The sequence below is a fragment of the Seriola aureovittata genome, chromosome 17 (genome assembly GCF_021018895.1).
Source record: "Seriola aureovittata isolate HTS-2021-v1 ecotype China chromosome 17, ASM2101889v1, whole genome shotgun sequence".
Classification (NCBI taxonomy): Eukaryota; Metazoa; Chordata; class Actinopteri; order Carangiformes; family Carangidae; genus Seriola; species Seriola aureovittata.
In genome coordinates, this window is record NC_079380.1 from 14733555 (window position 1) to 14761108 (window position 27554).

Sequence of the window (27554 nt, forward strand, 5' to 3'; positions counted from 1 at the left end):
CCTTGAGATAAACTCCACTGATTTTGGAAATATTACCAAATAGATTCAGGTGATATTATATCGAGGTGTGATCAGACCACGACGGTAAGCTGACTCAGAGGCTTTTTTTTTTTTTTTTTTAAAGATTATCTCTGTCTTGACGCAGACTCCAGGCGTCCTTCCCGCCAGTACAAACAGAAAATGATACATAATTTGTATTTTGGGTACCTGGTGGGTAAACAGAGCTGACAGTGAAAACCTAAAAGCTCCAAAATTTGCTCCATAATGCTGTCAGCCCTCCGTGCTTTTGAATATGGATTTCGATTCTTTGAGATGTTTTCAAAGACAAAATAATGTTTGAGGAAACGACAGCTTCGTGGTGCCATTTTATCAAAAGCTCGTTTGTCTGTCACAAACTTAAATTCCCCCTCTCTCTCTCTCTATCTCTCTCTCTCTCACACACACACACACACACACACACACACACACACACACACACACACACTCACATACGCACACACACACTGTCTGTCTCTCTCTCTCTCTGTCTCTCTCTTTCCTTTCATGCTGTTGCTAGGGAAGCAGGGCGTATGCGCTCCCTGGCCGCGGCTGAAGGGCACAGGAAAAAAACAGGAATAGGGCGAAAATACGAAGCTTTAATCGAGTATGTCTGGAGCCCAGGGAGTCTTGACCCCCTCCTGCACCTATTTCAAGGCTCAAACTCGGGAATTAATGAGTGTAAAATGTGATATTTCGGCGCTTTCTCTCCATTACCTTATATGGCAGGGCAGAGATATATCGTGCCTGTATTCAATAGGCTGGCCGCTGCCGCTCTGCTTGGAGGCTTCGTTTTAACCCTTGTGCTGCTGAATTATTTTTGGAGCGCGGGCAACCGTCGGTGTTTTGGCTTCTTTAACTGTTTCTTTGCGCTATTAATGCGGTACTTTCAAACGAATTGCACCGTTTTGATGACAGTCGTGTGCACAAATCACAATTCACGCACATAAACAGGTATTTTCACGCACGGACGCGCGGTTTTTCTCTCATGTTTCTAATTAAGTCCCCATAAATTAGGCCAGTTAATGCGGGTGACATTTACAGCACAGAGAACATACTCACTGGCGACGTGGTATATGTTGCTGGATTTAAATTGTCACGTTGCTTGATAGACGTGCTCCTAATAGTACAACCACTCACAGGCTGTTATAATGATTTTAGAGGGCAGCAAGCTGACAGCTCTGGCAGCGATTGCTACCATTATAAAGTTGCCACAGGTAGACTGAGGGGTGCACAGTAACCCTCTGCTATGTGGCAGTTGAGCCCAGAGGACATGGCACTTGTTTGACGATCACAGAGTGTGTGACCTATATTTGCACGGCGCTGTTAGCAGATCGAACTGTGAGCCTCCGTCTGCTCATCTACAACTGTGCTGCTTTTAGGGCATCGGAAATAAAAAAGGGAACTTGTTTTTCATCAGTGTGTCAGCCTCAGTTACAGTGATAAAGAGAAGCTTTGGTGGTGCAGGACTGTCACTTTTAACGCCCTTTGTTAAGCCTGCTGTGATACTTCTTCTGATAAAACTGTTGTGACCGCTGTGGAGGCAGCTTTTGAAGAAAGGTGCAACGCTGACAAAACTGGGAATTTCAGCTCCCTAAGGTGAACACTTGCAGCATTAAAAAAAAAAGCATTTTAAACCCCTTGTTCGGTCATGTGAATTTACTGGCATCTATTGTAAATGCACATACTATTGTTTACATCCACACATCATCTGTAGTTGAATAAACTCAATCGTTCTAAGTGTTTTTTTTCCTCATGCACAGCACATTAAACGCTGGAGGAGGAGGGAGTCCCAGCAGTCTTGTTGTCGAATCAAACGATATAAGTGCACAAGTGGGTTTTATTCACGTGTTGTGACAGTAACGAAGCGATTGATTTGAATTTCCAGATATCCCTCCTGCAGTCCAGCACTCACGGGATAAACCCCAACCTCTGTGCAAGGTCTCCACCTCCCCCCCTCCCCTCTTTGACGTCATGCACCGAGCTGGAGCTATTGCACGGAAAGAGCTGCTCGCAGCCGCACTACTGTGAATATCTCTATGCTCATTGCCAGGACTGTCGAGTGTGCAAAGGAGGGAGAGAGAGAGAGAGACAGAGAGAGAGGGAGAGAGACAGAGAGAGCGAGGAGGAGAGGTGGAGGGAATACAGTTGGGTTTGGATACAACTGGAAAACTACCAAGCGCGCACAGCACGCACCGAGCGGAAGGCACATCGACGGTGCGTAGCCAACATTTCACCTACTCCCCGTCCGCTGCGATCGGATCCAGGCGAGAATGGAGCTCCCTGCCGCCGGAGAGCACGTCTTTGCGGTGGAGGGCATCGAAAAGAAGCGCATCCGCAAGGTAACAGAGAGAGGAGCGTGTGTGCAAAAGCGCTCCGGACGTTGAAATATTGCGTTTGACATGAGCCTCACATATATATATATATATATATATATATATATATATATATATATATATAATTTTTTTTTCTTCTCCTTCTCCACCATCACAGGGCAAAATAGAGTACCTGGTCAAGTGGCGAGGCTGGTCTCCCAAGTAAGTCTCAATGCAGCTGTGTCTGAGATACATCCGATCATTTCATTGCAACATTTTTTGCAACAAAATCAAATGTTGTTGCTTCAAAAAATGGCATTCATCAAAGGCGTGCACGCACAGTGTGTGGTTGTTTGTTCAAGAGTGCGTGTATGTGTGTTTGTATGTGTGAGTGTGTATATACGTGTGTGTGAGTGTGTGTGTGTGTGTGTGTAAGCTGGGAGAGCGCGGTTGGTATGTGTTTCAGTGTATCCGCGGATGCCTTCACTAATTTATGCGAGGGAAGGGGGTAGGCACAGCCATGTAATCCCGTTTTAATTATTTCTGCTCTGCCAGCGAATTTACGAGACAGTGGTGCTAAAATGGCCGACTGTATGTTGGTGCTGGAGGACCGTTTGGAGACACATATTGTTTGATATATACATATTTACATATATGTATAGCCTATATATATATATATATATATATATATATATATATATAGGCCTATATATATTTGGGCTGTGCAGTTGGATGTCCTCTTGGTTCATTTGTTGTAGACTAATAGCTAGCGGTTATTAATGGTTTTGCAAATTCAATAATCATGAAAGAAAATAAATAAATCTGCTATTATATCATGGCTTTAAATTTGAGGCTTTACCTGTCTACTTCGACTGCACAGTAATGGTGAAGATGTGGGAATGTGTGTGTGTGTGTGTGTGTGTGTGTGTGTGTGTGTGAGAGAGAGAGAGAGAGAGAGAGAGAGAGAGAGAGAGAGAGAGGCCTGTGTGTCAGTTAGAAAAAGGCAGTTTTGCACGTGACAGCTCTCTGACAGTTGTTTGCTCCTCTCTGCAGATACAACACATGGGAACCAGAGGAAAACATCCTTGACCCGCGCCTCCTCGTCGCGTTTCAACACAGGTGAGAGAAATGTGAACTTCGGACAAGGCCGCACAGCCTCCAGTTCAGCAATGACCATATATGGGCATGGGAGGAGGGGCGCCCCAGTAACTCTATCACTGATCCCCCCTCCCCTTCTCATAGGACTGTCTCCTGGGGAAGAGGCTGGGGATGTGGTAGTGAGAATTCCTAATTCATGCTAATGATAGATCGGATATGCGCAAATATGCGTGGATGTAGCTTATGTTAAAAGGCATAAATTGTAACAAATTATCATCTTGTTACGTGGTTTTGCATTAGGAATCAGGGCTGAACGCATGCAATGACCTCAATAGGCTACACATAGAAATTTAGGCACATAATGGACCAATGCAAATGGAAAAGTATTCATGTGGATCAAACTACAATGATGTGTTTGTAATCACATTCGTACAGTTCAGTTTCTTTGAAACCATAAGGCCTGAGCAGGACAGGTGCTAATTCAGCAGCTGAGCTCCACAAGAGCAGAGCTCCACTGTTTTCAGTTGGGGTGCAGGACACAAGCATGGAGGTTTGTTGTGGTTTCTATGTGAGGAGGCCGAGCTGATGCCTGATGGAATTCTCATCACTACCAGTGTGAGATGTGCAAACTGACTGAGCTGTGCTGTGTTACTTCTGCAGGCTGAGAAAACCATTCGACAATACTAGATTTGTGACATCACATGCACATACCTTTTTCTTTTTTTTTTGCTATGTAATGTTGTGGAAACAGAATATCTTACCATTTGACTGGCAACCTGTTTTCAATCTTGGGTCAACAGTAGATGTAATAGAGGCCTGTAAAATAATGACAAATACATAAATGTCAATCTCAGGGGTTGAGATGTTAATGAATACAAATGCTGCTGTCCCTTTAGCCCTGCGGTGTGTGCACGACAACATCTTGTCTGGATTGTTGGACCCATGAGGCCTGTGAGATACACTCTCTCTGTAGGCCACTAGGCCTAAAGACATGATGGCTGGGGAAAGGAATTCGCATTTCTGAAAAGGCTAATTGACACGCAGTGCTCTCCAGCGTTTCCAGTGTACGCTCTCATATTCCCCTGCAGCCTGCTTGCCCGCCTGGCTCTCTGTGTGTGTGTGTGTGTGTGTATATGTGTGTATTTGGCTCTGTGCTGATGGTCATGGAGTGCTGCCTCTGCGCTGTGTGTGTGGATTCCTCTCTGCTCCCAGAGGATGGGGGAGGGGATCCAACAAGGGAGGCTGTAATTGCCAAATCTTCTGTGAATAGGGGTCACCCCGTTGGACGCTGTTTGAAATCGCACACATTATAGCATTAAAATGTGGACTGTTTATTGTGGCAATTTTCTGGCAGCTCTGACAGTTTGAACATCTGTAGCAACAATAGGCCAACAATAGGCTGGGTTTACACAGGCCTGGTGGAGTCTGCGTGCAGCCGGCCTTCGCCCACCGCTGGTTATTTATGAGCCAATGATGAGTCAAGGTTTATATCAGGGAGCAATATTTCACAGACAGCTCTGTGCTTTGGTCTGGTCTACTATAATCCTCACTACTCCCTCAATAAAAGCAGTTCCAAGAAATGTTTGTTATTAGTCTGATATAATTCATCACCCTGCAATTTCAGAGTGTAGACGTCATGCTGCACAAGACACATGGTGTGCAAGCTTTCAACAGCGGCATGCGTCCCAGAAGTAGCCTACTCCACAACGTTGCATTTATCCCATTTCATCCGTACTTCATGACCCCAATTAGAGTTTGAATGTAGGAAGAGGAAGGGTGTGCTGCAGGAGGGAGGATGTTTGAAAGACAAGGAGAGATTCTGCCTGCTGTAGCCGTAATTAAATTTCTCCAGGATAATGAGAATATGGAATGGGCCGATTACCATGGAGAGCTATGCAAATAAGGACCATAATGCTTTGCAGCGGGTCACATGTGGGCATTCATTAGTCCTCCAAATCAAAATTCCACTTTTGACCTTGAATAGGTAAAAGAAAATGAACGAATCCTCCAAATGTCAAACCTGTAATTTTCCATGTGATATAATTAGATTTTTAATGTAGTAAGCTGAAACATTGTCTGACAAATGAGGTGTTGTATCTAGAAGGTAAATATGGTGCAAGAAAATGTAATTATCTTTTGTTTTCACAGAGAGAGACAGGAGCAGCTGATGGGATATCGCAAACGTGGACCAAAACCAAAACATCTTTTACTGCAGGTAATTATCATCTTTGTTACCAGCGTGATAGTTTCTGTGGAAACGTCGCGCTTTTCAGATCCTTGCGGTAAGTTTCTCTCAATAAGAAGCCAATAGGAGGGGGGTTCTGTCAGGTGTGTTAGAGCGGCTGTCATTCAGTACGTTGTTATTTATAGACTTCTTTGACTGAGTGATGGGGGTAAAAGGCTAAGAGAGGATGGGGTTTTACAGCTACTCATCATGAAACCAGGTTTGTTGCCTGAGGTTACATAAGCATTGCCTGAGTGCACTCATTCAATCTGCATGTTCATTATTTCTTTACTAAATAGTGAATCAGTATGACGAGAATGTTGTCTTTCATTTCCCCGTTTACAAATGTTTCCCAAGACAAAAATAGATGGCTGAAAGTAACACTCTGTCATGCTTTGACTCTCTCAGCTCAGGTCTTTACAGAGCCATATTCTGAGCCAAATGTGATTATATATTTTGAGAAAGTCGGACCTGATTGCTATGCAGTGTCACTCCTTAAGAGGCATACCACTCTGCCAGAGTCACACGTGGCCAGCAATCAGGGATAAAGCGTGACATGTCTGGTGGCACTTGTCTGACCTAAGGTCACAGCCAAAGCATCTTGAGCGTTCCGCTGCAGTGCCCCTCTGATGGCCCGAGGGGTCAGTCTGTACAGGAGGAGGGGGAGGGGACAAGATGGTGGGAGGGGGCTCATATGCTGGATCCTGATAGTTTATTTCAGTTTCTAACAGACGTAAACTTTAATTTTATCTGCGTTTTAGCTTACAGGACAGGTTTGTATATTGTACTGTTCCACCTGTGAAAACAGTTGTATAATGTCTTCTGTGAGTCTGGAAGAGCTATGTCTAGTCTGAGAAAATAACTCTGATGACAGCTCAGCTTTGGCTTGGAGATGACACATTTATATCAGGCCGCCTGTGTTACAAATTGGGGGTATAGAGTTTGAAAGACATGGGCAGGAAGGGTCAAACAAGTTAATCCCAGTGGTTGCATTATGGGAATCGTAGGATCTGGTCCTTTTGGAGCTTGATATATGTACTAGTGACTGAAAATCAGGATATCTCAGCAACTGTTTCTTTGATGTTTCACAATTTTTTTAATGTGTCCTTATTGTATGAACTGCATTACTAAATCACTGGAGTACCCCTTCAGGGCACTCTGTTATTTTAGCTGTGTTTTTATTTACATTACATTTACATATTGTGAGGGTTTTGATGAAGATGGGTGAAATGTTAAACTTTGTGTCTCGTCACTTCTTCAAGGTTCCCTCATTTGCCCGGAGATCCAGTATCCCAGCAGGTTTTGAGGAGACATGTCAGGATGCAGAAGGTGGCCTCAAGTCGGATCCTGTCCAAGTCCAGCGCTCCCAGCCTCAGCAGTATCAGCTGAACAGCAAGAAGCACCATCAGTACCAGCCCAGCAGCCAGGAGGTTCCTGCTGACCAGCTAACCAACGGCAAAAAGAAGTTCATCTACCAGCTAAACAGCAAGAAGCACCACCACTACGAGCCTGACCCGAATATGTTTGACACACAGGCCTCCAGGCTCAAAGAGGTGGTCAAAGTTCAGGAATCAGCCTGTAAACCAGCAAATCCTGGCTGGAACTTACCACTGGCACTGCAGCAGAAATGGGTTCGTGACAAAGACACAGGATGCTTGAGCAAAGTCAAAGAGTTGGCAGTGGAGGTGAGGAAACCAGCTGTTAAAGAGGCTGAGAGCGAACATGCCCTTAAACCCAATCCTAAAGACGCAACACTGCCTAGCGCTATTAGCAGCAAAATGAAGATAATCAAGAACAAAAACAAGAACGGACGCATTGTCATTGTCATGAGCAAATATATGGATAGTAACAAGGTTCATGGAGCGAAGGGTAAACACGGGGAATCATCAAGTGAAGACAAACCGCAAAACACCAAACCATCAGAGAACAATCCAGCACACAGAACCAAAATGGCGGAGCACCCGGAGAATGGTATCCCCAAAGAGATCTGTAACGGCAGCTCGCTTCCTGCCGCAGAACATCCTATAAAGTGTTCCCCAAAGGACAGACATTTCTCCAAACCATCGCCAAGCACAGCAGAGGAATACAACACTGAGGTAGCTCGGGGTCAGGCTGATTTGCCGGATGATCTCCCGCTACAGCTGACTGCTAGCTCACCCCTGATGTCCTGGGCTGTTGACACCAACATCCCAACCCCTACAGCCGTCGACCAGATCAGGATCCCTTCCTTTCCCAACGACCGCAAGCGCAAGCTCTCAGATCCAGTGGAGGATAGGAGTGTTTCTAAAACCTACCTGACCTCCAGAAGCTTCAGTGTGCCCAGCACAGTCGTCACGCCACCTCAGGACAAACCCATGGACCTCCAGTGTAGTGGCCGGCGCGCCAGCAGTGCATGCACCTATGAGGTTATGGACCCCGGTAGCCAAGAAGAGCCGATGGATCTGAGCTGCCCAAAGACTAAGAGGCAAGTGGAGCCAGAAATACAGCCAGAGCCAGAGCCAGCACCAGAGCCTGAGCCTGCTGTCAGAGATACTCCTCCCATTACAGAGGACACACAGAAATCAACAGAGAAATCTAAAGAAGCACCTGTTAAAAAAATCTCCCCTTTTATGGGAAATATCATCATCACTGATATCACAACAAACAGTCTCACCGTCACCTTCAAGGAATATGTTTCTTTCTAAGGAACTCTTTGTAAAAAAAATGGGACTACCAGTGACCAATTGGATGATCCTGTCAATATGTGCATATGTAAAAATATCAGAATTTTGTATATACGGAAATTTATAATTTATCATTCAAATTCAATATGTTTCTTATAATGTTTTATACTGTAACTCCTCTGTGACGTTGTAGCCAAGAAAGTGCCCTCGAGGATTTGAGTGAATGCATTCATGTGGATGTATTCCACACACACACAAAAAAAAAAAAAATCAGTTTATTTGTCATATGGAGCTTAATGGGATACTTTTTGCTGTTGTTTCATACCTGTACCAAACTTATAACCTGAGATGTATGAAGGTTTATACGTATTTTGTATGAATAATATCTCTTATTTTGGTCCTGATAGAAGGTAGAGAGAAACTTGTTGACTCTATGGTGATCTAAGATCAAATTGAAAGCACTTACATTTTTATATGTTAATTTGTGTCATGTACCTTCGTTAATGGAGATGGTCTCTTTAAGTCTTATTTCAATTTTTTTTTTTTTTTTTTTTACTCCAGACATGTACACTCAGTCTGACTTGGAATATTTTGTTACATGCTTTGTTTATGGAGAAAAATAATGATGCAAATTTAAAAAGCAGGTGTGTCTGAACAGAGTGTAAACACAGTAGTGACAACTGTGGGATGCGTTATGCTATGTCAAAAACCTTTAAGCAACGTCTCAGCTTTTTATGTTGTCTTTGGGGTTTTTTTTCTCACCGTTGAGATGCAGAAAAAGTCATCAGTGGATCTGACATTACAATCCAGTCTGTTACGATACTGCACACTTCCTCTTAAGCAAACATTTGTGGAACAAAATCTGACATGTATTTTCTCAAAGGTCAGACCCATTAAGAAAATGATGTCATTTATCAAACATGTGACTTCCCGTGTAGATGACGTATTGATTATTACCATAATAAGGTTGTGATTTATTACCTTGTTGACCTCACATATTGCTGGACTTACTTTAAAATATCTGCTAGTCTTGTTAGGATTCTCCTAATGTTACACAGATTAACGATATTCATCTCATTTTGCTATGGAACCTCATCATGTGGTCTGAAGAATACACATGACTGCTATGTTTTAGAAGAAGCTGCCAGAGTCATTGACGAGTATGTTATAGTTACAGATTCAATGTGAGTTGCTGTTACATGCAATCCAGTGAGTGCAAGCTGTTTTGATTATGCTGCTGAAAATTCAAATGTCAAAGCTGTTGGCTGTAACCTACATTTGAGTCCAAATTGCCTTCTACGCACAGTAAATGCAAAACCAGTAAGAATGCTAAAGTGCAAGAATAATAAAATATGAAGAGTGCATATTTATTGACATTTAATTTGTTTTTCAAAACCATTACAAGATGTTCTCTGTATCCGAAGCTACAAGTGATTCCATAGAACAGGTTGTCCTCTACTTTTTGTTTTCGTCTCTTTTGCTAACTCTCTCTCTTGCACTTGGTTCGAAGTCAAAATGATTGTTAGAAAGTATGTTCTACCAGGAGCTGGTTGACTTATTTCTGTTGGCACAGCGTATTGGATGGTATGTTTCACAATAAAGAAAGAGATTTGACCTCTGATATTTTGCTGCGTTGACACTAGGTGGGGGCAAACTGGGCGTTTCGTGTGTTGACATATTGAATTTCTTCTTTCTTCGTTTTTTTTGGTTTTTTTGTTCTAGCTCTCCAGTAAAAGATTTATGTATCATTGTTTGCGTTCTGTAGTTCCTCTGAAGCCTCTCTGCCCATGGAGAGGAAGAATGGAACATTAAGCACTAGAAACACTAACTTGGTTGTGAACCATGAATAGCAAAACAGATCGTGTTGCATAATCACAAACGATCCTGCACAAAGGGCCCTCTGTATTGCGTAACTCCACCGGCCACTTGTATTATTAAAACTTTACCCATGCATTATTTTTCTATTGCAGCTCAACCCCAAGCAGGAATGTAAACACAAAACATGACTATAGAGGAGGACATGGGGAGGTTATTATGTAATTGTTCGATTGTAAAGGGAAGAAAGGCCTCATGGAGGGTAGGTAGGCTATTTGACTGTGTGTATGTGTGTGTGTGCAGTGCAGCGCAGTGTAGCAGGGAGGTGCATCAATTATATGACATTTAAACATAATGTGTCTGCAGAAGGCTTTGTGGCAGCACAAAGAGTGAGCTCTGGTGTTTTCTCTCTGCAGCCCTGTGTCGCCAAGACACAGTAGTTCCCCCTACAATATTTTCATACAGTATAATTTAAATAGATAAGTCCAGACATACAAAACTACAGATACACATGCAAAGCTGCAAACACACATTTGTACACGGCTCACAACTTTTATGAATGAGCTCCAAATACTGACCTTTCATGACATTGCTGAATGCTATGGGAGTCCTAGGGTCTTTGAGGGGGATCAGTGCAGGCCTGTAGCCAGAACTCTGAAATGAAAGTGCAGGCAGATGTTGTTTCACTGTTACACTGGAATCTCAGGCTGAGAAAAGAGGTGAAGTCTTGAATGTTTCGAATGACAGAAATGCCCTGGAATGTGTGTGTGCGCGGTGTCTTCTCTAGTTTCGTCCTGGGAGTTGCTCATCAAAGAATGTTCAGACAAAAACAAAGCAACCTTTAAAAAAAAAAGACAGAAAGAAACATGGAACATCTGTCTGTAGAGAAGTGTTTGATGCAAAGGCTGCTTTGGGTCATTAAATTACAGAAATGATTGCAGCTCTTTCTTGTGTCCATTCCAGTTTAGTCAGATGAATTGTAATCAAACAAAAGAAGCCATACTGAAGTTTCTAAGTATTTTCACCTTATTTTCTAATGAATAAATCTGCTCTCTGAACTCCCTGTGATTTTGACATTATAGTCCATTTCTAACAGAAATTGTCTCCGTGGTTTCTGGCTCTAAAGTGCATAAAAGCAACATTAGCACCAAAGAAAATCATTTTCAAATCTCTTATTGTGACCATAATTGTAACACCCAAACCTCAAATCTGTTTAGATCTCATGTATGAGGGGTTTGTCAGTACTGGGCTGCAATTTCACAAGATTTACCTCCACTTTATGTTTGACTCATTCTCGACCTCTTTCACATTTTTCACCCGTAAAGCCATTTCTCTCGTCTGTTGTCTCTGGGAGTCTGTGGTGGAAAACGCCCCCGTATAACTGAAATTGGAAAATTAACGTCAGTTTATTAACTTCAATTTCGACTAAAGCTGCGACGGGCCTCTTCATAATCGGAACGACTTTTTAAAATGAAGAATAAGTAATATTTTCAGTGTCATTTGGTCTTTATGAGCTACTGAGATCCGATAAGTGCAAAATAAAATATGTAACAACCAATCGATTAATTCAAACAGACCCAGAGGGGACGTGTCTAAAGGTGGCAGCATGACACAGCACATTTTCGAACTCAGTTTATATGAGTTGATATGAGCGGAAATTTCAAAACACATGAACAAATAGCTCGCATGTCTCTCTGTCTCTCTCTCTCTTACTCTCTCTCTGTGTGTGTGTGTGTATATATATATGTGTGTGAAGGCTATCTCTATAGGCCTCTCTTTTGAACCAACTGGGCTGTGAGTGTGAGTCATGCATCAGTAGGAAACTGAAACATCGTTGAGCAAGGGAACATATTTATAGACCAAGTGTGATGTTTCACATTCCCCCTTTATCATCGTTACCCCTCAGCAGCTTGCACAGTGAAGCCGCGCAGGATCATCATGGCTAATTTAAAGCCCTGTGTGTGTGTGTGTGTGTGTGTGTGTGTGTGTGTGTGTGTGTGTGTGTGTGTGTGTGTGTGTGTGTGTGTGTGTGTGACCCTGCGGAGGCCTCAGAAAATCTAATAAATTAATAAGGATAGAAATGGAAGGCTCTTTGTTAATTAAGGCGTCGTGTTCTTCCTGTTCCGGATTTTCTTTCCAAATACTTTATGAAGCAGCAGAGTGGATCTCTCGTTTCTTTGACGTGAGATGGTATTTTTATCTAGAAAGAATGTTAAAGAAAATAGATCTAACCTAAAAACCCCAAATAGTCACAGCGGACTATGAGAATTGTGAGTCTGTGTTGTGGTCGGGTGTGTATCAGCCTTCTAATTCAAAGCATGCGCTGAAATGGCAAAGCTGCAGGTTGCAGAGCCACACGGACTTCGCAGTTTCTCGCCTGTGGTTTTTTGTGTGCCTGGTGCCTGAGCCACCTTCAGCAGAAAATGTCGCCCGGTGTAAAGTAGGACAGTGAAGAGCGCGCTGTGTGCAGCAGTTGCCCAGAAACCAGAGCGCCAATACTGTTCTCACAGAGCCAGCTCTGTTTATTCATGTACGGCTGTCGCCATTGCGGCTCCTGCAGACTCACTTTTCATCGACTCACAGCCAAATATGGAGAGAACCGCAGCAGCAACAGCAGCAACAGCAGCAGCAACAGCAGCAGCAGCAGCAGCAGCAGCAGCAGCGGCGTGCAGTGTGAGGCTGCATACTCCCAACAAGCACCATCCGCCTCTCTCCCTCTCTCCCTCTCCCTCTCCCTCTCCCTCTCCCTCTCCCCCTCTCCCTCTCCCTCTCTCTCTCTCTCTCTCTCTCTCTCTCTCTCTTCCTCTCCCTCTCCCCCCTCTCTCTCTCCCTCTCTCAACAGAAACCGTGCAGTCTATAGCCATTATAGTACCGTCAGGAAATGTCGGTCTACAAGCTATGACTATCAAAATGGTGGTTCATATTTCGACAGCAGCCACAACGCATCTTTTGTCAGCGGCGCGCCCGCCTTTGTCTGCTCCACAGCAGGGAAAATTTAAACAGACAGAAAGCAGCAAGAAAAAACAAACAAACAAACAAAAAAAACCATCAGCCCATCCTTCATGATCTTTAACGTGATGGGGTGGACAGACGGACAAGACGATGCAGCACCTCTCCCCACAGGACAGACCGACTCACTGCCTCCCTGCTGATGTTGTGATTTCATTTTACACATCTGCATTAATGTGATCCCACCTCTAATTAACCTCACAGATAATTACAATTAAATAACAACTCGCCTGTGTGCTTTCATGGCTGTCATTTAAGGCAAATGCTGGGTCTGGATTTCATGGGTTAATACAACATGAAGTGGAGCTTTAGATAAAGAAAAAATGTAGCGAAATGCATTTACACGTAATATTTTTCAGTGATGCTAAGATTTCGTGGTAAATCGGTGTCTTATATCCATGAAGATTTCTGTTATAGTGTCTCCTTTCAGCTGCAGGCTGCAACGTCTTTTAAAAATGGCCACAGTGGCCAAATAATTAGATGTCGGTGGACGGAGCCAAGAAAGTTTTTGCTGGTGGTTACCTAAGTGATGAGGTGATTTTATACCTGCTTCATTCATTTAGTGAATAAACTCTTACAGGCCTGATGCATCTTTGTTCTCATTTTAAAAAGAAGAGCTGGAAAAAAAAAACTGCGAGAAAATCAGGGTCAGAATCTGTAAATGAAAATCATATATTTCCAACTTTGTGCTTCATCGTGTTTAGAACCTTTTTAATGAATGAATTCCTTTTCAATGTGGAATCTGTTTGATCCTCCGTTCAGGACTGTGATAAGGATGATGTGGCGGCGTGGAGGTTTTTTGCAGGTACAAAGACTTTGAAGAATAAAATACACTCGTGTTTCTTTCGACAAAACTTAAATGTAGCCTATTATAATTTTATTTTATCTTCATTTATCATTTAAAATAACAGCTGATGACAGTGGAAAATTGCACGAGGCCACAGAAAATGACAAGAACTGGAGAGATAGCTGCGCACTTCAATCATATTCTCCCTTATTATAATGATTCATTTGTGTTATCAATGTTCTCATCATAGTTGTTCAATATATTCAATATATATATATATATTAAAAAAATATTACATATAATTATTATATAATTTATTACCATTGTTGTTGTTATTTTTTATTATTATTTATTACAGAATTCACTTACTGCTTACTGCTGAAATACAAATATTTTATGTTCAATTAAATTCGAGCTGCTTAGGTTTTTGTATGAAGTAAATAACCACCAGAAATACTACTACTACTACCACTACTACTTCTACTACTAATAATAATAATAGGCCTAATAATAATAATAATAATAATAATAATAACAATAATAATAATTGTTCTATTTAACTCTGTTAATAAAATCACAACAATTAAAAGGTTTAAAAATTATTTTACCACCGCCGTCACTGAGGAATAACTGCAACAGTTTTTTTTTTATATATCTGTGAGATACCAGGCCTTCATCAGCTTATTTATACAAGAGAGAAAAAAACACAAAGATTAATTTCAAAGATTAAAGCAAATGAGGCACAAAGCTCCAATGTTGATGGCAGAAATGCAGCAGGATGTCGACATGTTTTGTGGGCTCTTTTACATAAACCAGAGACAATTTGAAATTTTATTTTAGCCAAGAACACACTGGATGAAGTCCAGTGTGCCAGGTGAATCCACTTTTCAGCTCTTTCATTTTTTTTTTTAGCAGTTTGCTTTTCCAAAATTTTGAACTCATGAGGACTTAAATTTGCCAAACTTCAAAACAGTCTTTAGTCCATCAGAATAAAAACTGTTACGTGCTCTTCAAGTAAATTCTGCGTGTGTTTGAGCGTTGCAATGAAAATGGATGCGCTCATTCTGCACCACAATTACCGCTCAGGTCATTTAGCTCAACAATAAAGATGTTACAAAAAACATTCTTTTCGTTCCTCATGTGAGTCTATACAGACTGACCATATGCGCCGATAAAATGTCGTCTCTGGAATCCTATTTAAAAAAGGACCGACTCAAGAAATGTTTAAACTGCCTCAGACTTTCTCAATGCTCTCTGACTTTAACACAATACGTGTCTACAGGTCAAACAATCTGCAGACACAATGTGCGTCAAATCTTAATGAAGCCACAATGCGCAACAGTCCAATTACTCATAGTGTTGCCTTACAGCTCGTGCATGCGCTTTCATTTGAGTTTCAGCACTGTGAACCTGGGGCGGGTGCACGTGTAAATTAAACTGAGCTGTCTCAGATTATATTGAACTAATTCTTTTGAATAATCATTCATGAATTTACAGGCCAGTCATAGTGTCTGAGGGTGACTCTCATACCCGGAGATAGCTCTGACTTCACTCATCCTCGAGTAGGACACATGTCTCGCCATTTATGGCTTCTTTTAATACAATTTTCATGCTTAAATATTTATTAGTGAAGACATTAGTTTGAATTTTGTTCTTGAATTATTCGTGTTTACATATAGAGACTCATATTCACAGATAGTTTGTGTGAAGGGGCTGTGTTTGACATTTCATTCAGCCGCCCATTCTTCTCTCTCATTGTTCGTTTGAAAGCCGCTGAAATTAAACTATTATTTCCTTTAGTGTGGACTCTCTGGACCCCCCCTCGGAGACCTCCGGGGTCCGTGGATCCGCTCCGGGAGCCTCTGACTTCGCCTGTTTCTACTGTGCCAGAGATTCCTGTACAGCAGCCAGAGCAGCGGGGCTCCTCCCCTTCACTCAGAAACCCGGAGCACGTAGCAACAACTGAGCCAATGTGCTCCACCACGATCCGTCCTACCGACTGCGGTGCCTGGCAACAGAAAAAGACGTGATGACGTCCTCTTCAGATTGCGTATTATGGGATGTGCGAAATTAAACAACCCGAAGAGGACACGGGGAAGCCAAAAATAATAAAAGGGACAGAAATAAACGGAGGTGCATGGTGAATCATGGAGCTCTCGGCTGTCGGTGAGAGCGTCTTCGCAGCCGAGTCCATCATTAAACGGCGAATCAGACGGGTATTCGCTGCTTTTTTCCCCCCCACAGGCTGTGTCTCCACACCTATTACGCAACCATTTGTTTGTGCAGCGCCGACAGACAAATTCTCTGATAACCTGAATCTATAACGGATCTCTTTTGCAGGGTCGTTGGGAATATCTAGTGAAATGGAAGGGCTGGTCTCAGAAGTGAGTATATAATATCCGAGGCTGAGAAGGACAGCGCTCCATCCTGGCCGCTCGTACAACTGCACCTCAGACTCTGTCGCTACTCAGCTTGTGGATGTTTTTTTTTTATCCATTTCATCTGCTCTGTGTGCCGTCGTGCAGGCTGCTGTGGGTCTGCTGGCTCGTGTGCGCCAGTCAGGGGGTGAAAATGTCTAAGCTTCAGCCCGCTGTGATGTGTTCAAGTCCACACTATAGCTTTAGCAATGGCTGGGTTCACCATGCGTCACTGTCGGCTACGTAGTCTGTAATTGCAGCGTATACGCAGCAAAATTGCTTTGATAAAAAGTGTTGGGCCGCGTGTGTGCGCGCTTTGGGATGCGATCCAGCTCAATGTATGGTGCCAAATACCTCTCCTCCTTGCTGTTGTGACACAGGTACAGCACTTGGGAGCCGGAGGAAAACATTCTGGATGCACGACTCTTCGCTGCCTTCGAGGAGAGGTGAGGGTTTGACAGCGCAGCAGTAGGCCTCTGTCGGCACAAACGAAATGGCACCGCGCTCTCCGCACCACGAAAATGCCCATATCAATAAGACATGAAGTCTGGATTTTAGTCTTTCAATCTTTACTTTTCGTAAAAGAAGCGATGGCAGGTGTTTGTGGAGCGAAGTGATTCATTTCCAGCTCAAATGGGTGAAAGATGTGTTACACTTTTTACATCACAAGCAGCTCATCTCCTTTATTCTGGCACATTTTTCATTTTAATTCAACTAAACTGATTTTTTTTTAAAAGCCGCCATGAAAACTGTCTTAATCTCGCCCCAGTGAAAGAGTTTTGCTCTTATGTGGAAAATTAAATATTCCGATTGAACTATAGACTAAATAAGAAATAATTAGTTCATGTGTCGTGACGATTCTTCAAATGATTTTCTTCCACAGGGAGCGCGAAAGGGAGCTGTTCGGGCCGAAAAAGAGGGGACCCAAACCTGAGACATTTCTTCTGAAGGTGAATGTTTTGATCTTGTCGCTTCTCTGAGGTTTGTCAAAAATGACACAATGATGAATCATTTCCATGATATGACAGCGACGGCCTTAGTCATTTTGAAAGTGCTCAGCTGTGTGTTAGAGTCACCTTAAAACTAGGGGAATGACAACTGTAACTCAAAAGAAATTCTTTAATTTACCACATGATTTTCATGAGCTAAGGTTATGTAACAGTTCTTGTACATTTTATCAGTTGTTATGTATCTCACTTATATTCCTTTTTATTGCCTTGAATTCTTTAAAAAATAAACAACCTCAGGACGAGGCCTTGAAGGTCCAGTGTAACCAAACAGCTGCTTCTCTTAAACCTTTAAATTTCCTCAGGAGGCTTCTGGGAAACCTCCTTTCATAAACGTTATTTGCTCTGTCCTCAGGCCAAAGCCAAAGCCAAAGAAAAGACGTATGAATTTAGAAGAGAGGCTCCCAGAGCGATCCAGGTTTCCTATCCCATCCCGGAGCCTGTCATAACACCAAGGGCCCGGGAGGGTTTACGCGCCGTGGTTCCCACAATCTTCCCACCGAGCGCGGTCAACAGAGGAGAGAGTGTCCACGTCCGACCACCGGAGCCAGAGAGGAGGCCCAGGCCAACCCCTCCAGCTGCCCTGACACTCCAAGAACCCACCGGGTTCCCCAAGAAGAGAGGGCGCAAACCGAAGCTGCAATTACATTATGATCAAGATGATGGCTGCAGCTCAGCAGAGCCGGACACCAAGCGGAGCAGGTTCCTGGAGGAGCCGGTGTCACACGGCCTTTCCAAAATGACCCGACGCCTGCATCACCACGGGGAGACGTCAGACCACAGCCTCCTCCAGCTGACTAAGAGGTTTCAGGAGGAGACCACGATTACACCCAAATCCAGCGGCGAGCAGAGACACTTGGTGGGCGCGGGCTTGTCTTACACCTGCGCGTTCAGCCCAGATAAAGCGCGTAAAAGCGACCACATGGGGCACAGGACTCATTTTCTGAGCAGGGTGTCTGTTCCTCAGCCCGGCAAGCTGAAGCACTCTGCAGAGCACCGGAGCCATCAGTTGAAGCAGTACTGTCTGCCCCGGGAACAACCTGCTGTCATCTCCACAGAGGCCGAGTCCATCCACGATGAAACCGCGCGATCAGCCTCGTCCTGGACCCCCAGTTTCACCAACCTGGACACTGTGACCGTGACAGATGTCACTATGAACTTCTTGACAGTCACCATCAGAGAGAGCAGCACGGACAAAGGCTTCTTCACTGATAAAAGATGAGTATATGTGCTCTGGATGTTTAGGTCAGCGGAGGCTGTTATATGCCGAAATCATTGTTTAACAAGCTACTAACTAACAAGCCTACTGTAATACTATATTTTTTCTATGTAACTTTCAAAAGTGTACATATACAAATATTTAATACGCTGCTGAAAAAATAAAAAAAAAAGGAAAGTGACATTGCATCTTTAAAGGGTATTTTTGTTGCGCTTAGTATCACTGCTGTCATCCTAAGATTAGCATCTACATAATGGCATGGCTTTGTCTTTTTTTTTTTCTTTACTATAAAACTTTGTATCCATGTTATTATAACAACCGTATCCGGCTATCGACTGTGACAGTGTTTCCCCGAGTTACAGACATTTGTTTAAGTTTCATTTCCAGTCATGTCTTTCACGCCACATGAAGGGTTTAAGTTTCATTATTCTGCATTCTTTTTACATTTATCCACATAATGTTAATGTAGATAATGTTTGTAGGCAACAGCATCGTGTCAAATAATCGAAATAATCAATGCCATGCAGAGTAAGTGTTATTTTGAAATCTAAACTCCAACTTCATCATCTTTAAAATATCTAAATAAATTTTGTATGCGTTTCACAAAGTATTGTTGTCTTCAAGTCCTAATCTAAATGCTAAATCTAAATGCTTCATTAGACTGCGGAATATATATTTTTGTAAATGCTTCACAGTTGCTCTGTGTCGGGGGTCACGTTCAAAAGGAATGTCTGACCATTTATGCTGAGCAAGTTTCTGGTTTGTATGAATTATTCTAATGGTTTGGGGGGGGGGGGTTGATTAAAAATAGATATTTTCCTCTTGCAGTTTTGTATAAGGAGCTTTCTTGTCACACGAGACTAATGAAACACTCATCAGCACGTCTTTACATTACAGAAATGTTTCTGTGACCCCTCAGTTCAGATGAAACGACGAAGGCCTGATCTGAAGTTGAAAGAGTCCTGTAATTAATCTGCTTTGGTATTTATTTGATTTTCAATCTTTTTAAAGCAGCAATAACAATAATGATTATAATAAAAAAAGAAGCTATGAACCACATCTGATGAGAATGAAAATATACCCTGGAGTTGTGGTGCTTCAGTGGGCCTCATTAGAAGAAACCTACAAAGCCTGCTCCTCTCGTTTACTTATCACCATCATCATTTTCATCGTCACTCCCAGTGTTTATACTGCACGCGCTCAAATTGGCGCTCAAAGAAGGACTCGAGTTAAGGCCTCAAAGCGAGTCATGGCGGAGTGACTTCATTTTGACAGTTTGAATTCATTCAGCCAAAGACACTGTAAATGATCATATTACACAATGACATTTGACCGCGGCATGGACATAAAAGCGTGGACAACCACACTGTGAACAGAATTTGAATTTGATTTTGTGATTTTAAAATGATTTCAGATCATGTCAGAGGCCTGGAATTTTCCCATCTGTTTTCTGACGGGAGACAGTTTGCATCACCTTGTGGACTCCTACAGTATATGAAGGATACAGGCTGCACTGTGCCGATAAGAGGCCACTGTCTTCTTTCAGGCACAAAGCCTCCATTCATATGACTTTGCTTTGTCTCTCTGGGACACATGACCCAGTCTGACCATCCGGTACTCCTGTAGCTAAAAGAACTCCGTCTGGTTTCTGGCTCACTACTGGTCATTCTGAATGTGAGAGGACTGACACCAATGCGATATTAAAGCTGCGTATGGGCTCATAGATCTAACTTTGGTGTCGCAGTTTAATGGAAAAACGAAGGTGAAGCAACAATTTTCTAGAGATGTTTGAAGCAAAATCATAAAATCATCGTCTACTACACTGTCAGAGACGACAACGCCGAGAAGTTTTGCGAATATGAATGTCTTTTCAAATCGGTGATGACAAACGTGATTATATTCCAGATCTCGTCCAGACTTTGAGATTTAGTGACTTGAACAATAAAAAGCTTTTTTTTTTTTTTTTTCCTGCAGCTGAGACAACATCTGGCCGATCTCTCCATATGAGTGTAATTTTACTCAACGACATAGTTTACCCATCAAAAACCACAACCCTTTCATCTGATGCCGCCTCGGGGCCTGTACACAAACCCCGAGAGAAGCTGCAGCCATCAGCCCTCACAGTGGCCTGCACGGTTCCGCTCCACAGACGTTACCTCCACAAGATGTCGCCACCAGCAAAACCTTGAAACGGTGCCAATTTTTTTTTTTTTGCACAAAGACCCTGCAGGTTAAAATGAAGTGAACCTACTCATCCTCAGTGGATTAATCATTGATGAAAGCTGGTGACGCATTCCAGTTTGTATTCATCTACATTATTAGCGGCTGTTGAGACACAGCTTCCCCCTGCTGTGGGTTTCTTCGGGGCTGGAAAAGCCTCCCAGCAGACTACATTGGATTTTGCCTTCCAGATGTGAGGGGACTGTGCGCTGCACCATCCCGCCACTAGATGAAGCCCAAACACAGAAGCACACGGACTTTTTATTTTTAATTCTATATTCTCTCTTTTTTAATCTCCTCTTTTTTTAGTTATAACCTTTCTGAAACGACCTCAACAGGATCAGCTGGCTCTGATACTCAGTGATATAGACTCAGACTAATTTTTGTTTAATTTACTTTTGCAAATTTAAATGAAGGAGAGAAAAAAACACGGTTTAAGAGTATTAAACATTTTGGCTAAGTACAGCCTAACTAATAACTTAACTGGTGGTATGATAAACTGCTGAGAGACTTTTAAAGTGGGTGAATTATTGTGCAAACAGGCGCGCTGATGTTAACAGATGGCTGAAGGCTTTCAACATCATTGTCTCTTTATAGAGGAAAGACAAAGACCTGTAGAGGCCAGCAGTCCCCAACAACTGGATCAGCTCTAATTAGAAAATGAGAGAGAACGAGAGAGAGAGAGAGAGAGAGCGAGAGAGAGAGAGCATATAGTGAAGCTGAACCACACAAGGTGCAGCAGAGCGCTTGTAGCGACTGTCGATATCTCCCAGGCAAACTTGTTTTTTGTAGCCATGCGCTGCCGTCCACTTCTGTCTGCGTTTTTCTCTCTGTGTGGGTGAGATGTTGCCAAATGCGACCGTTCTGCTGTGTTTTCTGGCTCTTCAGTTACGGCACTGTGCGGCTGATCTGTGCAGCTGGACTGGAAGGTGAGGGGACTTTTCTATTTTTTTTTATTTTAATTTTTTTTGCAGGACAGGTTCAGGCACTTTGAAACCGAGAAAGGAAAAGGGAAAATAAACAGCATTTTGAAGCGCATATTGACTATTTGAAAGGCGCAGCAGCGATAGCAATAACGTGACATTTATAAAGGATTTGAAGTTGTGGCTAATGACTTTATTAATCATTTTCAAGACACCAGTAAGAACAAACGCGTGGGTTGCTGTAGGTTGTGAAATCTCCCTTTGACTATTCCATTTATCAACAACATATTAACACAGGTCTTGAAGGATTAAACCCCTTTATCAATGACTTATTAACATGTATAACTGCCGACCTGCTACCCTATTAGAGCGTGAGAAATTTGTCTTCGTTTAATAATGGCTTACCAACATTTATAACTGCATTATTAGCGAATAAAAAGGATTAGCATTATTCATTTGGATTGGTTTTACATCCTAAAATCTGCTTTAATCAGTGGATTATAACTGATCTATAATTGATTAATAGATTAAGCAATTTCAATGTAATGTAACAATGTCACACAGCAGCAATGTAAATATTGTTGAATTACTATCATACGTTTTTACCGCAAAATCCAGCGGTTTTGCAGCTGCTGTGGACTCCAGAATCGTGCTCCAGGTGCGGCTGCGCTGTACAGAGGGCTCGGTGAGGTGGGTCTACCCGGGCCAGGCTGTCAGAGTGGTTCTGGAGCCCAACCTGTCCTCCAACCTGCGCACCACCGTCTGCATCAAACCATCTCCCTCTTTCCGCGGAGCCAGCGTGTTCATCGAACGGGCCGGAAAGCTGGAGCTGCTGGTGACTGATGGCGAGCGGCCGCGGCAGGTGTTCTGTTTCCGGGCAGATGGACCGCACAGGCCCGCTCTCTACCTCCAAGCCAGCCCGCAGAGGGAAGGACACTGGAGCAGACGCACGATGGGCTTTAGATATGAGCTGTTGGGCAACAGGAGTGCTGTGCCCGACTTGGGCCACAGCGGGCTGCAGAGTGAGTTCACTTTCTCGGAATCTGGTAGCCTATGAAGACAAGTTCTAAATAGATGCATCAATACATTTGATACGAGTGTGAGAAAACGCCATTTATAGAGCGTTTAGTAGACTTTAAGTTATAGCCTAACTAGAAGGACACGCAAAGAGTGAAGACCACCAAAGCCAATGTCAAACAACATACACCAGACTTCAGAGAAAAAAAAATCTAATTCAGAGTAAATGCTCCGTGTATGACCCAAAAATTAATGGGTTCTTCCCTGACCCATGCCCCATCCCTCCACCAAGTTCAGTGCAAATTAGTTCAGTAGCCATACTTTTTGCCTGCAAACAAACACACAGGGGTGAAAACAACTTGGTGGAGGTTACTGATGACTTTATTCATGTATAAGACATAATTTACTCAAGATTGATAGTTAATTTATAAGCAGTAGTTGGAGAAGTACTCAGATCCTTTACTCAAGTAAAAGTAAAAATTCTTAATCTGAACAGTAACTACAGCTGACAGATAGTCTATAGCGAAGTTATATCCGTAACAAAAAAGTGAAGTAGAAGTAGAAAGTGAAATAAAATTGAAACACTCAAATGGTACTTAAGTAGGCAACAGCAGCAGCTTTGAGTAAATGTACTCAGTTACTTTCCTCGTCTGCTTATAAGCCATTAATAAGACCAATATCTGGGTTGTCAGGATGTGAAAAATCCTTTTAATTGAACCATATCAACCTCTTACCTTCTGGGAAAAGGCTTCAGAAGATCTGGACCAAAATCAATTTATCAAAAATTTATTAAGCATTTATTACAGAACAATCACCATTTCTAAAGTTTATAACTTCGTTATTACAAAATAGAAAGGACAAACATCAACAAAAAGAGAGATTTCACAGCCTGGCAACCCAAACTTTGTTCTTAGTAATGGCATCAGAAAACAATTAATGAACGATTTATAAAATCAGTAGTTACCCTTTATAAAAGGTGCCTTAATAAATAAGTGGCACCAAAAAATTCTAATCATCAGCCAGTGACCATTTACTGGTGGTTCAAATTACTGATGTGAGGGACTTTAACTGACCAATCCTAATTCCTAGTTTAGAAAAAGTAGTGGTTATTTAATTACAGACCCCAATTTTGCCGACTGGGGCGTGCAGCTGCTGGTCAGTCTCGTGTTTTGTCCGGCTGTCTGGTTTCCATCGACAGACAAAGCAGAGAGGACAGAGCAGACCACAGGGCGGCTGGGGGGCACGTAACCAAGGGGCCTGAATTGAGATGGCAAATACTTTGCAGATTCCACAAATGCCTTATCATTGTGCATGTGCGTTTATTAGCATTTATCCATGTGTGAGGGCCTGTCCCAGAGTGGTGATGTCATTCTGTGTCCATAATAGACAGCTGCTGGTTTATCTTTTCTGCATTACCAATCTGGCAGAGTGTTTGACTCCTGCAGTCTCCTGCGTTGGCACTGGGTCGTTCAATTAGGGAGATACAATAGGAGTCAAACACAGGGTCAAGACTAGCAGGGGTTTTTGATCTGCCGGCGGTGTGGTGGGCAGCACAAACACAGGAGCAGCATTCCTTCTCCTAAACCCTGGTTTCGTCACTCTGTGATGTGGGGAGGGAGATGAATGGAGCTGGTATGTGAGAGTTTAGGTCAGTGAAGTGGCAGGGAGGAGCAATGACACCTAGCTATCAATCATGTCAGTCATGGAGCTTGGGGTCATGCACAGATTGGGAGAGGTTGATTATGATATGAGAAAAGAGATAACATCAATCAAATTTCACCTGACAAAATGATCTGATACAAGTTTCCATCATCTTAAATGTCACTGTGCTACACAGCAAAAAACGTCTTCATTTTCTGCACTGATTTTCTCTACCCACAGCTTCTTGTCGACCCTGCAATGATACAGAACTCCTGATGGCAATCTGCAACAGTGACTTTGGTAGGTACACATATGATCTCGCTCAACATCCAAAATCTGTTTCTCACTGTACAAGGAAACACACTGACAGAGCACCCATCATTAAATTCTCACACCGATATATTGAAGTTTTCCTGCCCTCTCCATATCATCTGACTGTTTCTTTACAAAGTAACATGTGACTTAGCCACACTGTACAAACTATGAAAATATGAATGGGATTCGGTCTGAGAGACAAAGGGTGTAAATGGCATAATAGATCTTGTTTAAATGTTTCCAACTGAGAATGAAGCTTTAAGCAACAGTTACATCCAAAACGGCATAAATGACCAGTAAATATCAGCTGCAGTAAAGTAAATTTAGTAGTCATTCAAGTATTGTACATACTATTAAATGCATTTACTTTCATTTTACTTATATGCAACTTTATGCTTCTCCTCTGCATTTATTTAAGTAGTATATATAATATGTTGTAATTTTTATTTATTTCACAAACATACTTATTAGTTCCTCTACAGATTTTACATACAAAATAACAAAAGATAATTTTAGAAACTGTAATTAAGTGTCATAAGTTAGTAATTTTCTGATAGTACATTTGTAATATTACTCAAGATTTTGAGGGCTTTTACTCGTAATGGAGTATTCGTACATTGTATTATTGCTGATTTAACCTAGGTTAAGGATCTGAATACTTCATCAAAGCAGCAGATCTGCTGGCCGTGCAGTTAGCAGAGGTCAAACAGATGTGTGTGTGTGTGATGATGGGAGGGGGGCAGCTGCCGAGTGGGAGGGGCCTGTGCTTGAGAAGAATCAATAGAGATTGATTGCCATGCTTTGGTCTCACAAAACCCCTATGCCCATTTTAAGGAAGGTGAAAGCACATGAGCAGTAAAAGTGCACATGGCTGAAGAAGAAAAGTAAAAGTAAGAAAACACTGAATAAATGTAGGAAACTTATATGATTTGGAAATAAATGGATTTCTAATATAGATCTTTAACTGATTATTTACTTGATTTTCATGCACTAAATTTATAAACATGGTAAAGGAAATTCTGCCATTTCTTTTTCAGTGGTCCGAGGCTACATCAAGAATGTCACCCACAGCCCTGAAAGTCAGACATCATTGGTGGAGGTGACAGCGGTGAGGGTGTACTGGCAGCGCAGTAGAGTGTTTGAGCAACAAGTGGCTCCGGGGACATCTCAATCCATCCTATCTTGGCATGGACACATCCACACACTCCTACGGTGTCACGTGAAGCCCGGGGATGGACAGTTTCTCTTCACAGGGTCAGAACACTTTGGGGAAGCTTGGTTAGGGTGTGCCCCGCGATACAAAGACTTCCTGTCTGTCTACCAGACTGCCCGGGCGGCACGTCGGAATTCCTGTGACTTCCCTTCAGACTGAGGAAGTGTGTTGTTTTGGTGGCACTGAGCCCTACAGTTTTCATCCACAGGCATTCTCACCCCTGTACCGGCACTGTGGGATCCCTGTAATGTTTTAATGTGCCTTCAAGGTGGCGTCCAGTATCACCAGCAGGGAGAAAGCTACTGAACTTCTGGTGAAAAACACATTTGGAGGAGCAGAACAGGGGCAAACAGCAGGGGCCTCCTGCACTGAGGCTCAGGGAGGACTAGCCTTTGTCTCTTTCCCATCACTGCCCTCGGTCCTGGGAGACTGAGAAGGGGTTGGGTTGCTGCTCCCTCTTTGTGCTTCTCCCCACATCGACTGTTGTTCACTTTGCTGGCTCAGTGTGACAGTTGCCCTCTGAACTGAGGCGGGAGGGTAGAATGAAGGGCCGCCATTTATAATCACCAGTTTGTCTTAGTGAGTAGACTTGAACATATATGACTGTGGAGTTATTTTCATTCGGATTCATCTGTGCTGAAGTTTCAAATCCTCTTTGTTTTGTCTATTTATACTCTGTGTTGTTGAAAAATAAATAATTTCAAGATTCCTCCACATATCTTTCTTTATTCAAAGGATGATTTGCCACATTGTCCAGTTCTAGTAAAAATAATATTTTTCTTTGTTTTAAGACTCATTTACTCCGATGTCTGTTCAGCTTTCATGGTACAGTTGTTTAAGCTTTCATTTGATCTTAAATTCTTTAGGTATTGAGATGAGCCAAAGAAACATTTGGTAGAAGTTTATATTTGACTGGATTCAATAAATCCTCTAGGTCTTTCACTTTTATTGTCGAGATCAAATGCTTTAACTCTGCCAAGCGTCCTTGAAAAAGTGAAAGGTGTTTTATTTTTATGTGTTGTAAATCACGGTGAAAATAGACTCTTTTGGCTGCTGCAGCCAAATATCTAAAGCAGTGGTTGTTTTAATATATGTTAGATTGATAAACATTCATAAAGGCATGTAATTTTTGAAAAGTACAATTTTGGTTTTGTTATCTACAATAAAGAAAAATTCAAAATTTGAATTTCAAACATATTATTATTTTTACATAATTACACATTTTTATCTTAACGGAGAATCTCAGTTCATATGTGAGTGATAAAGTGTTCAGAAGTGATTCAGCTCATCACCAATGCATAAAAATCTAAATTTCATGAGGTCTTCTATTTCACAAGAATGCAATGACCGCTTAAGCCTCTGCACTCTTTCTCTGCTAAACCCTAAAATGAACTTACGCCCCTCAATTCTCATCATATGCTGCATAATCTCTGATTTTATGAGGAGAATGGCGTTTAGAGCTGAAGTGTCCTACAAGCTTATTTAGCTCCTTTTTCCCTTTGCATACCATCCTTTCCCCTGTAATCAGATTCTTATGATAATAGGATAGCCCTAGCATAAAATGAAATACAAAATCTCCTTAAATGGCAAAAGCTCTGAGCAGACTGAATCAAACTTTTGTGTGGCCCCTGCATC

General features: G+C 42.4%; 3 protein-coding genes across 3 annotated transcripts; all 3 read left to right on the plus strand.

Moving 5' to 3' along the window:
* Window positions 1-571: 571 nt before the first annotated feature.
* Window positions 572-9957, plus strand: cbx4 (chromobox homolog 4 (Pc class homolog, Drosophila)). The gene is made up of 6 exons (XM_056401882.1): window positions 572-1635; window positions 1925-2378; window positions 2530-2573; window positions 3405-3470; window positions 5598-5664; window positions 6936-9957. Exons 2-6 carry the CDS (start codon window positions 2310-2312, stop codon window positions 8355-8357), a joined length of 1668 nt encoding a protein of 555 aa, XP_056257857.1. The 5' UTR covers window positions 572-1635; window positions 1925-2309; the 3' UTR covers window positions 8358-9957.
* Window positions 9958-15936: 5979 nt separating this feature from the next.
* On the plus strand, window positions 15937-18771 carry cbx8a (chromobox homolog 8a (Pc class homolog, Drosophila)). The gene is made up of 5 exons (XM_056401491.1): window positions 15937-16163; window positions 16288-16331; window positions 16745-16810; window positions 17248-17314; window positions 17727-18771. The coding sequence occupies exons 1-5, from the start codon at window positions 16095-16097 to the stop codon at window positions 18591-18593; spliced, it is 1113 nt and encodes a 370-aa protein (XP_056257466.1). The 5' UTR covers window positions 15937-16094; the 3' UTR covers window positions 18594-18771.
* A 580-nt stretch (window positions 18772-19351) lies between these two features.
* Window positions 19352-27105, plus strand: LOC130185169 (meteorin-like protein). Its single transcript, XM_056401492.1, has 4 exons — window positions 19352-21739; window positions 22352-22755; window positions 24632-24691; window positions 25744-27105. Exons 1-4 carry the CDS (start codon window positions 21654-21656, stop codon window positions 26076-26078), a joined length of 885 nt encoding a protein of 294 aa, XP_056257467.1. The 5' UTR covers window positions 19352-21653; the 3' UTR covers window positions 26079-27105.
* Window positions 27106-27554: the final 449 nt, after the last annotated feature.